At 40.9% G+C, this 12,535-nt stretch overlaps 2 protein-coding genes across 2 annotated transcripts in view; one reads left to right on the top strand and one right to left on the bottom strand.

The window, feature by feature from the left end:
* Positions 1 to 9,721, bottom strand: part of LOC126174856 (ubiquitin carboxyl-terminal hydrolase 5) — a 166,475-nt gene extending 156,754 nt beyond the window's left edge. Inside the window, exon 1 of the mRNA XM_049921253.1 lies at positions 9,498 to 9,721. Within this exon, the coding sequence (XP_049777210.1) occupies positions 9,498 to 9,599 (102 nt within the window). The 5' untranslated portion in view covers positions 9,600 to 9,721. The remainder of the gene's footprint in view (positions 1 to 9,497) is intronic.
* A 229-nt stretch (positions 9,722 to 9,950) lies between these two features.
* Positions 9,951 to 12,535, top strand: part of LOC126174857 (ATP-binding cassette sub-family F member 3) — an 87,370-nt gene continuing 84,785 nt past the window's right edge. The window contains exons 1-2 of the mRNA XM_049921254.1: positions 9,951 to 10,127; positions 10,418 to 10,526. Coding sequence (XP_049777211.1) covers positions 10,052 to 10,127; positions 10,418 to 10,526 — 185 coding nt within the window. The 5' untranslated portion in view covers positions 9,951 to 10,051. The remainder of the gene's footprint in view (positions 10,128 to 10,417; positions 10,527 to 12,535) is intronic.

Below are 12,535 nucleotides of genomic sequence, written 5' to 3'. Positions count from 1 at the left end.
CATAGATTTAAATAGCGACCCATCCAGCTTTGCACGGATAGCACTTAGTATTTACAGCCACATGATTTGTCTGTTGCAGCAGTAATTTTGTTTATGGGACACTGAGTACAGTTGTGATTAAAAATCAGAAAACATTTAGATAACTCAATAGTTTAATTTAAACTATTTCCGGCCAAGCAAACATGTGGATCCTGAATAGGCATTCTACAGATCAGAGCATTGAATGTCAGATCTCTTAATCGAGCAGGTATGTTAGAAAATTTAAAAAGGAAAAGGAGTAGGTTAAAGATCAAAGATATAGTGGGAATTAGTGGAGTTCGATGGCAGAAGGAACAAGACCTCTGGTCAGGTGAATACAGGGTTATAAATACAAAATCAAATAGAGGTAATGCAGGAGTAGGTTTAATAATGAATAAAAAATAGGAATGTGAATAAGCTACTATGAACAGCATAGTGAAAGCATTATTGTAGTCAAGATAGACACAAAGCCCATGCCTACAACTATAGTACAAGTTTACATACCAACTGGCTCCTCAGATGATGAAGAGATTGAACAAATGTATGATGAGGTAAAAGAAATTATTCAGATAATAAAGGGAGATGAAAATTTAATAGTCATGGGGGACTGGAAGTCGATAGTAGGAAAAGGAAGAGAAGGAAAAGTAGTAGGTGAATATGCACTGAGGGTAAGGAATGAAAGAGGAAGCTGCCTAGTAGAATTTTGCACAGGGCATAACTTAATAATAACTAACACTTGGTTGAAGAATCGAGAAAGAAGACTGTATACGTGGAAGAGACCAGGAGACACCGGAAGGTTTCAGATTGATTATATAATGGCAAGACAGAGATTTAGAAACCAGGTTTTAAATTTTAAGACATTTGCAGCAGCAGATGTGGACTCTAACCACAGTTTATTGGTTGCGAACTGTAGATTAAAACTGAAGAAACTGCGAAAAGGTAGGAATTTAAGGACATGGGACCTGGATAAACTGAAGGAACCAGAGGTTGTAGAGAGTTTCAGAGGGAGCATTAGGGAACGATTGACAAGAAAAGGGAAAGGAATACAGTAGAAGAAGACTGGGTATCTTTGAGAGATGAAATACTGGAGATAACAGAGGATCAAGTAGGTAAAAAGACGAGGACTAATAGAAATCCTCGGGTAACACGAGATATTGAATTTAATTGATGAAAGGAGAAAATACAAAAATGCAGTAAATGAAACAGGATAAATGGAATACAAACATTTCAAAAATGAGTGACAGGAAGTGCAAAATGGCTATACAGAAATGGCCAGAGGACACATGCAGGGATGTAGAAGCATATATCACTAGGTGTAGTTAGATGTCACCAACAGGAAAATTAAAGAGACCTTTGAGAAATGACCACCTGGATGAGTATCAAGAGCTGAGATGGGAGACCAGTTCCAAGCAAAGAAGGGAAAGCAGAAAGGTAGAAGGAGCATACAGAGGGTCAATACAAGGGCGATGTAATTGAGGGCAATATTATGGAAACGAAACAGAATGCAGATAAAGATGAGATCAAAGATATGACACTACGTGAAGAATGTTGTAGAGTGCTAAAAGACCCAAGTCAAAACAAGGCCCCGGGTGTAGACAACATTCCATTAGAAGTCACGGTTGCAAAATATTAACTCGAATTCTATACACACGACTGGAAAAACTGGTAAAAGCCTACCTTGAGGATGGTCAGTTTGGATTTTATAGGAAAGTAGGAAGACGAGAGGCAATACTGACCCTATAACTTACCTTAGAAGAGAGATTAAGGAAAGACAAATCTATATTTATAGCATATGTAGACTTAAAGAATGCTTTTGACTACGTTGACTGGAATACTCTCTTTCAAATTCAGAAGGTGGCAGGGATAAAATACAGGGAAAGAAAGGATATTTGCAATTTGTACAGAATCCAGATGGCAGCTATAAGAGCCAAGGGGCACGAAAGTGAAGCAGTGGTTGAGAAGGGAGTGAGGAAGGGTTGAAGCGTATCCCCGATTTTATTCCCTCTGTATATCCCATGTATCGGGCCGGGCTTTGGTTCCCAGCCAGGCTGGAGATTTTCTCTGCTTGTAGACTGGGTGTTATGTTGTCCTCATCATCAAATCATCCTCATCACTGGCACACAAGTCGCCCAATGTGGCGTCGACTGAAATAAGACTTGCAATCGGCAGCCGAAATTCCCCGGAGGTGGCCTCCTGGCAAGCAATGCCACATGCTCATTTCATTTAGCAATCAAAGGAAACAGAAGAAGAATTTGGAGTAGGAATTAAAATCCAGGGAGAAGAAATACAAACTTTGAGGTTTGCTGATGCATTGTAATGCTGTCACAGACAGCGAGGGACTTGGAAGAGCAGTTGAATGGTATGGACAATATCATGAAAAGAAGATATAAGATGAATATCAACAAAAGCAAAATGAGGATAATGGAATGTAGACGAATTAAATCAGGTGATGCTGAGGAATCAGATTAGGAAATGACAAAGCAGTAGATGAGTTTTGCTATTTGGGAAGCAAAGTAACTAATGATGGTTGAAGTAGGGAGGATATACCAGGTGTACCGGTATGTAATGAGCTTTAAGATGCAAATGTGTCGATAGGGAACATTTGTTATGAACGAGCCTTAATTTTTTTTGTTTGGTTGGTATGACATCTGTCAAAGATATTTAGTATACATCAAGTCATGGAACAAACATCATCATATGTTTTCATCGTGTTAACAAAGTCGAATTTTGTACCAGAAAGTGATGATTTGCGGAAAGCATTAATTTTTTGTTTTCATTTGAAAAAAGGTGCTCCAGAGTCGCACTGAATGCTTGTCGAGGCATATGGTGATCCTGCTCTATCAGAAGCAACATGCAAAAGATGGTTTCAACAGTTCAGAAATAACGATTTTGATGTAAGAAATGAAGAACGTGGAAGACCACCAAAAAAGTTCGAAGACGCCAAATTGCAAACAATACTGGATGAGAATGATACTTTGAGTCAGAAGCAATTGGCAGCAATGCTAAACGTTGCACAACAAACAATTTCTGACCGTTTGAAAGCTATGGGAAAGATCCAAAAATGTGGAAAATGGATGCCACATGAATTGAATGAAATACAGATGGAAAACCAAAAAACCATTTGTCAAATTTTGCTTCAAAGACATGAAAGAAAACCAATTTTGCATCGAATTGTTACTGGCGATGAAAAATGGATTTATTTTAAGAATCCTAAACGGGAAAAATCATGGGTTAATCCCGGACAACGATCAACATCGACTGCAAAAGCAGATCGATTCGGCAAGAAGACAATGCTCTGTAATTGGTGGGATCAGAAAGGTGTGGTGTACCATGAGCTTCTAAAACCCGGTGAAACTGTGAATACTAATCGCTACAGACAACAAATGATCAATTTGAACTATGCATTGATCGAAAAAAGACCAGAATGGGCCAGAAGACATGGCAAAGTAATTTTTTTACACGACAATGCACTTGCACACACAGCAAAACTGGTTCAGAATACAATCAAAACACTTGGCTGGGAGCTGCTACCCCCCTCCCCCCCGCCGTATTCACCAGACTTGGCCCCTTCCGACTACCATTTGTTTTCATCAATGGGACACGCATTGGCTGAGGAAAACTTCGATTCCTACGAAGAAGTCGAAAATTGGGTGTCTGATTGGTTTGCTTCAAAAGATGAACATTTCTATTGTCATGGTATCCACAAATTGCCAGAAAGGTGGTCAAAATGTATAGAAAGCAATGGTCAGTAATTTGAATAAAATGTTTTTACTTTCCAATTCAAAATTAGTGTTTCATTTTCACAAAAAAAAAAAAAAAAATGCTAATTTCATACTGGTACACCAGGTAAAATGTAGACTGGCAATAGCAAGTAAAGCATTACTGATAAAGAGAAATTTGTTAACACCGATTATAGATTTAAGTGTCAGGAAGTCCTTTCTGAAAGTATTTGTATTGGGTGTACGCATGTATGGAAGCAAAACATGGACGATAAACAGTTTAGACAAGAAGAAAATAGAAGCTTCTGAAATGTGGTGCTACAGAAGAATCCTGAAAATTAGATGGGTAGATCACGTAACTAATGAGGAGGTACTGAATAGAAATGGCGAGAAGATGAGTTTGTAATGCACCTTGACTAGAAGAAGGGATCGGTTGCTAGGACACATTCTGAGGCATCAAGAGATTAGTAGTTTAGTACTGGAAAGAAGCATGATGAGTAAAAACTATAAAAGGAGACCAGGAGATGAATACATTAAGCAGATTCAGAAGGATGTAGGTTGTAGTCATGACTTGGAGATGAAGATGCTTGCACAGGATAGAGCAGCTTGGAGAGCTGCATCAAACCAGTCTTTGGACTGAAGACCACAACAACAACTCAACAACCAGAACACACCATTTGCAAGTCACTTTGGTAACTTGCTTTTCCCTAACCTTTATCCAACTGGTAAGAAGCTATCTACAGTTTAACATGGAACACGTTTCCCTTCTAGCAAGTCCTCACAGTATTGAGAGGTGGGTGGATTGATGGGATTAAACAGATAAAACTATGAGATCATCAGTTCCTCATCCTATATGTGTCAAGTGGCGCACAGTCCTCTAGGAGAAAGGACATGAAAGATAAACCCTGATGAATCTTACTGTAATAGTGGATCAATAAAACCAAGAGAAAGATGCAAGCAAAAGTGAGAAAACTGTAAGAGAGTGAAGATGAGAGTGTTTCTCTATCCAGGAATCAGCTGGAGGCCCCCAGGACACACCCACTACTCCCGACCGGTGTTTCCTCACCGTCTCGTCCCAATTACAACAAGCAAACTAGAAACAAATTGATCAAATCTCTTGGAAGAGAACAATGACAGTGAGACAGTAAACCAATGACAGAAATAAAGAAATAAGAATTCAAAAGGAGGGGAGGGAAGGGCAGGAGCCATGTTGGACCACTGAGCAAGGGCAACTTTGGGCCCCCTAGATCAGAGCAGGTGATGGGGGGGGGAGTCCTCCAATCCCTCAAGCAGCCAATGAGGCCAATAATGTGGCCTACCTCACAGAGAGGAGTAGAAACCACCATCATGGATAAAACAGACAAAGAAGGAAAAACAAGCCCTATGACCAGCAATATGTGGCTCATTCAGCCACTGGCTGGAATCTGGTTGCTGATCAGCAAAACCCTGGGAAGGGAGTGTTCCGAGGGACCCCTCCATTGTGTGAGGTGACTGAAGAGGGTGTTGATGCTCTGGCTCAGGGTTGAGGACACCAGAAGGCGGAGTGTCAAGCTCTCAAAATGGATTGTAGGAACATTAGAAGGCAGCTCCCCACAACAAGGGAGCCTGAAGTGGGAGGCACAAAGGGAAAGGGTACTGTCACTAGAGAGGATGGCATTGTAGCTGTAGCTAATGTCGTCGTCATATGTATGAGACGCAAATGGACACATTGCTTATTGGCCTCTTGATATATGAGTCGCTCAAGGGTCTTTTATATTTGGATTTTTTTTTTTTTTAATTCTCTGGGAGATGGTACAGTCTCGTGAACATGGGGAATGGTGCTTCCCACAGCTGACACCAATGGGGAGGGGTGCAATGAGCATTCTTATGCAACTGATGTCCACAATCCCTATAGACAGGGTTAGCATTACAATGTGAAGACGTGCTCATATCTCGTGATTTGAAGCATGGCATGGAAGGGGGGACAGCGTTCCATATTGCATCGATAAACCATCACCTTGACCATTTCAGGTAATGAGTTGCCTTCAAAGGCCAATATGAAGGCCCTAATATCAACGCTACTGTCCTTTCGTCCCACTGCACAAGGCTGGATGAAATTTACACCCCGCTCCTCCAAATTGGATGTAACTCGTTACTGGTCAGTAGAAAGTGACAGAGGAAGATGGTAACCTATACGTATTGAGACTGCTATGGCTGGGGGGAGGGAGTGGGGGTGAGGAATGTCAACCAGATTGCCACTGGTGAGGAGTGCACACGACCGAGCAGGGGATATCCTTCTAATCAGAAATGATTCACTTTTCACTTTTGAAATTGCAGCTACTTTCCCAAATCTGTCCATAGAGTTGTTCAGCAAAGAATACTGGCTGTGTGGTCAAAAAGGAATCCCTGACAATCCTAGTGCAAACTAAGTATTGTGGGGAGTATATCTGTCCTTGTATCTCAGCCTTAGGCACCTCCCACAGCATAGCCAGAAAAACAAACAATTTGGAATTATCTATCCACACATTGTAGCAACTGTTCCCTTTGAAAGAGATTTCTGGGGCCTTGAGGCTCCCAGTAGACAAAAGTTTAATCCATTCCATTCACGAGTCATCTGTATGTTGGTGTTTCTCCCTTCAAACAAGGGCTTTCCAACTACCTGACCGGTTAACTGTTGCCTGGAGTCTCCATGCCTCAGCCACGATGGGCACATACTACTTTGCATACACAAGGAATTTGCAGCTCAGGCACCAATATTGTGATCCCTGCATGGTCAAGGGGGGCTACCACAGTACAGGTACTAGACGCCACCGCAACAGGATGGCTACTGTGTTGGGTTCTGGGTGTGTTACTTTTGCCAGAAAGGAATGATGCAAAGATAGAAAAGCACAAAAAACTGAATGTATACCGCACTGGGCAACCTTACACACAGTCTGCCCTTCTGTACAGTTTGATTGACGATGGGTTGGGTTGGTTCGGGGGAAGAGACCAAACAGTGAGGTCATCGGTCTCATTGGATTAGGGAGTAAGTCGGCTGTGCCTTTTCAACGGAACCATCCCGGCATTTGCCTGGAGTGATTTAGGGAAATCACAGAAAACCTAAATCAGGATGGTTGGACCCGGGATTGAACTGCCGTGCTCCCGAATGCAAGTCCAGTGTGCTAACCACTGTGCCACCATGCTCGGTGTGTACAGTTTGGAAGAAGAAAGATACACAAACCCAACAACGAGGACCATGTAATGCTGGATGAAAAGTTGTATGAAATGCCAGAAAAAACGTTAAAAATCACAATTCAAAACCATTCGGGAGGATGCCGGTTCAATCCCGTATCTGGCCATCCTGATTTGGGTTTTCCGTGATTTCCCTAAATCACTTCAGGCAAATGCTGGGATGGTTCCTTTGAAAGGGCATGACCAACTTCCTTCATCATCCTTCCCTGGTCCGATGAGACTGATGACCTCGCTGTCTGGTCTCCTCCCTCCAAACCAACCAACCAACCAAAACCAAGCATGATCAGCACCAAGAAAATCATCCAATGGATAGGCTGAGTGAAAAACTGATTGACTGATTAATTGAGGGGGGATATGGCACCAAATGGTGAGGTCAGCAGTCCTACGATTCTGAAGTGAGTCACAGAAGAAAAAGGGTCTGCTAAAAGTGGACGGATCTAGTCAGGGGAGTCAAATGATGAGCAAAGACACACAGTTAAGGCATAAAAGGTAAGACCAAATTGAAAAACTGGAAAAAAGTGGGGCCAATGTGGCTGCCCTTGGCAGCAATTTATGGATGTACGCTACCTTCCCTAGGAAGGCCTGAAGCTTCTTCATGGATGAGGGGCGAGGCATGGACATAACAGCAGAGATGTGGGCTGGCAGAGAGTGAACAGCAAGTCCTCAAACCCCAAATAAACAACAGAAGGTTGGAAAAAAACTGAGATTTCACAAGGTTACACCGAAATCCTGCAGACTGTACGACAGAAAACATAGTGTGCAAATTTTTGACATGATTGGCTGTGGAGAAGTCCGAGACAACATCATAGAGATAATAAATGCAATCTGGAACAGGCATAGTCAATTGCTTTAAAAATCACTGGACAATAGCAGGGGTGTTAGCCACACCAAAAGGAAGGTGCAAATATTGACAGAGAACAAAAAAGAGTATTCAAAACCAGAACTCACCGAGACTCTTCGTCCACAGGAACCTGCAGATACACTTCAGAAAAATCAATTTTAGGAAAGTATTGGCCAACCAATATTTTCACCAATAGTTCCTCCTGGTGTGGGAGAGGACACATGTACATGATTGACTGCACATTGACAGTGGTACTGAAGTCACCACAGGAGTGAACTTTTCCTGATGTCTTCCAAACTATAACCAGTGGAGACAACCATTCACTAACCGTAACAGGTTGCGCCACTCCTAGAGATTTAAGTCTGTTCAATTATGCTTTCACTTGATCTTTCAGGGTGACAGGAATAGGATGTGCATGGCAAAAACTGGCAGAAAAATTCTAAGCACACCCTATATATTCAGAAAACAAGTCCAAAAACTCCTTGAGTAATGTTTCCAATTAAGAATATGGTACCTGATTGGACAAAGGCTGAACTGTGTTGGTGATAGAAAATCCAAATGCCTGAAATGCATCCATCTCAAATGAGTTCTCAACACTGGTATCAGCAACCACCAACAATTTAAGGGAACGGCTCCTGAATTGTAAGAGGCAGATGCCGTAAATTGTTCCAACAGTGCAACGTTCTGTTTGTTATAACTGACAAGCTCCCTGGTAACTGGTATCAATGGCAGTGAACATAATCTCTCATAGGTTTGAGAATTCAGTAACACCTCTATTGACCTTGCACAAAGTACAGACTGAATAACATTTGGGATAAGCTACAACCGTGTCACTCCCTTGACATCTGACGTGTTTCCAGTACAAAAATCTTTGATTTGTCACTGTACATTATGAGACGAATAAACTACATTCTCAACTACTGCTTCCCTTTCATGTCCTTTGACTCTTAACTTTGCAGCTGCAGTCTGGTTGATGTACAAGTAGTAAATAACCTTTCACTCTCCTGTATTTCACCCATGCTACCTTCAAAATTTTATTGAGTGTAGGTCAGTTGAAACTTTCAAAGGCTCTCTCTACAGTTACAAATGCTAAAGGCCTAAATGTATGTTTGTCTTTCTTCAACTTATCCCTTAACAGTAGTAGTACAATATGTAAATTACCCTACAGTATACTTCACACTGTGCAAAAGGCTTGTTACAGGGAGAAAAGTTAACATTGTCTTGCAAAACATGACTTAACAATATTTGAAGGTTGATTTGTAGTACATGCAATGGAATGTATTTTAAAGTGTTCGCAACCTTATCTGTCTTGCTAGTACAGGGAAAATTGAAGTTCATAGCCACGAAAGACAAATAAGACACACCTACTGTAAATTATGACAGTGCTTACACACATCAGGAGGGCCTAATACAAGAATAAATCCCGAAAACTTTTTACTGTAATAATGGTCCTTTCATAAAAACGAAATACTTCTGTTTGGTACGAGTAAAAAGAAAATGTTTCATGGAAAAGGAAGACTTCCTTTTTTTAATGGCATATCATATTGAGCACTCAAGTGAATGGCACGTTTACATACTTTCCACTATTTAGGCTACTTCCACAAATGTAAATGTGCTCGTTACTTGTTCAACATATATTTGCAACACGCTGAAATGTCACAGAGAACAAGTTGAAGAATGTGGCATACACAGAGCGCGAAATTACTCACTGGAGTATCAAAGGAGAACACGCACTCGTCTTTGTATATCTTATCTCCGTGAGATGGAATCCTTATACCAGGCAAGAAGCGAGTCAAATCCACAGCAGCCATCGCACAATTTCTGATAGACCTCTTCGTGTTGATGTCTTAAGTTTTCTCCTCACGGTAAACACCGGTGTATATGCACCATCACTAGCAAACTCCGCACACCAAAGATCTCCACGTGTGTCATTACTGTACCGCAAAGATCTCGTGGCGGTTTTTTTCAGAGATCTCCACCGACTTTTTAAACGATTGCCATATACCATAAAACGTTTCATTTGCATTCAGTCTTACAATCGCGAAGAATACGCTGAAGATCGCAATTCCAAAAAACGCAATTAAAAAGCGCAACATTACATAGTTAACTTGGTTTGCTTAATTGCACAGCCATAATATAAAAATTACCCTCCAATTTTGTTGATTTCTTGCGAAGGTCTTTGATGGTGATGAAGTTACGCTAGTGTGAGTGTTGTCAAAAGCCGTGAGGGATTGCGGGTACGAGAAATAGTATTAATGGAATAATGGCAGCAACCAGCGGTGAATATATTAAATCTCAATTCCCGACAATTGATGACGAGTTGTATCAGTATGTGGAAGGTAGTGTACTGAATAAGAATACATAATGTAATATTGTTTTGCAATCAATTTAGCTGCACAGAACTAACTATTATTTCTACATAGCAAGAGTTTTTTTACTCATTTGAATTTTGGAAATCGTATTTAATAGTGAAGTATGTAATATATAAAATAAACCTGCGTAATCTGAATCGATCACTTAACTTACCTTAAACTTAAGTCAATACGGTACAATGGACTTTGAAAAACTGATTTTGTGCTCGGTAACCTTACTGTTGATTTGTATTTTCTCATTTTTAATCCCCATCCAGGAATTTTGTCAAGCAGTGCAGACGATTTCGAAGATGGCACAGAACTGTACGATGCAATTGGAGAAGTTCTTCATGAAGCGGCAAGCGATAAAAGTGAAGTAGAAATAAGGTAAGCTTTCGCACTTCAGTGTACACTACTCATAATTCGTTTTCGTATTTAAACATGTTAGCGTCGAAAATATGTCATTTCGTGTCAACAGCGCAATAAAAATATCTCGAAAGCATCTTTTTATGTACGATTTGGTGTGACTTAGGTCAGTCGTAACGTTACGGAATGTTCAAGCACTGAAATACATTACAACACTACGAATCCACGTTCTTTATGAAGTTGATAATGGAATCGTGCTAAAGTATAGAAAGTCATTGTGGAACCACATCGATCAATGACTTTTGAACATAGTGATTACGTGCGGTAGAATCCAATGTGTACACATGCCTCTTGGCATTATTTCACATGCAGTACATAATATTGAAGTAACAAGTTTGGGGCCATGTCCACTATAGTACTCCCTGAGTTAGCCAGGCACAGTTACAGGTGGGATGAAGGGTTACAGAACGTCCACCAGGAAAGCTGCAACAACCAAAATATAGTTGTTGGATGTTGAGATTTGTATGGAAGCAATCATGGTTTCCAGTTCTCTCCTGAGAAAGTGTGAGCCACGCATTTCTGTTGTTGTAACATGATCTGTCCTGACCCAGAAATCTACTTGGGTACCAGCACTTGGACATTGTTACACAGTCCTGATTTTTGGGTATCTTCTCTGATAAAAAGCTTAGATGGCTCCTCCATATTTGTTAAAGCCTAGTTGCATGCAAAAGCTATCACTCTAGTTTCCTACCCGCACCTCTTGGGATACAGATCACACTATTCTCCTCCATATTTACTAGGCTCTGGTCTCATCTCGATTGGACTGTGGTTGGTACCAGATTTATGACTCAGTGGCACCATTGTTGGACTCAGTCCTTCATCATGAAGTAAGACTTCAAGATTAGTACCTTAGATAGTCCTCTCATTATAATGGAGATCTTTCTGTTCAACTGACAGTACTAACTCTTGCTCACCTGTGCAGTCAGCATCTAACAGTTTCCTAATCATCCAGCTTGCCAATTCTTTTTGCATACAAGGGCTGTCAACCCCCTGACACATGCCCTTGGGTGGGGTTACCATTTGGGATGCATCTCGACACCCTCTGCAGAGACCTCCATCTTACATTCATAGAAAGAGTTACCCCAAGTGTTCATGCGTGCCTACCTCGGTTAGTACCCTTACCACGGATTAGAACCAATCTATTTTAAGGACCTAAAGTTTGTCACCCTCATTATCTTTCAGCATCTGTTCACCTCAGCTCTTCAGGAATATCAAGGTGCTAGTGTTATTTACATTGACGGTTAAAAAACTATGGATAGTACAAGATATAGATTTACATCTACCACTGATCAGGAACATTTGTTGCTGGGAGCTTGTAGTTTTTATCCAGCAGAACTGTTAGCCATTAACAGAGCCAAATGTTTTATTAATCAGGCCTCCCTAAACCACTAATTTGCATTGACTCTTGTCACCCTGTGATGTGTAATTCGTAATCTCCTTTCTGACCTTAGTCATAGTGTCTGCGCAGTCTTCCTCTGGGTCCCAAGTCTTGTGGATACCTCAGAGAATGACTGGTCGATTGTTTGGCTAGAGAAGCAATTACACCCCCAACATTAGGTTTGATGATCCCAACTGCATTTTTGCTGGTGCAGAAGAGACTCTTGTCCCTAAACTGTCTGAGACTGTTGTGACATGGGATAATTGTCATTCCTTCTGGAAGGCATACTCAGTCCTATGTCACGTCAACACTAGTCGTATCAGATTAACCCATGGTTTCATTTTATGTAATGAGCCAGTCCCATGCTGTTGGAGAGTCGTATACACTGTAGCTCACATCCTGGTGGAATCCCTCTTCTTTTGGCTCCCCATGCTAAGCATGGTCTTCGTGATTCTTTGACTCTAAGATTGGAAGATGACTTCCAGACAGTAAAACTGTTTTTCTGTTTTCTTCTTGAAAGTGGTTTTTATATTCAGATATAATATTTTAAACAACTAGTTCATTTTCTTTGTTGAAGTCATTTTTATTCTCA

This window comes from Schistocerca cancellata, chromosome 3 (assembly GCF_023864275.1).
Source record: "Schistocerca cancellata isolate TAMUIC-IGC-003103 chromosome 3, iqSchCanc2.1, whole genome shotgun sequence".
NCBI lineage: Eukaryota > Metazoa > Arthropoda > Insecta > Orthoptera > Acrididae > Schistocerca > Schistocerca cancellata.
Note: the sequence above shows the minus strand (reverse complement) of the source record. Positions and strands in the feature narration are given on the sequence as shown.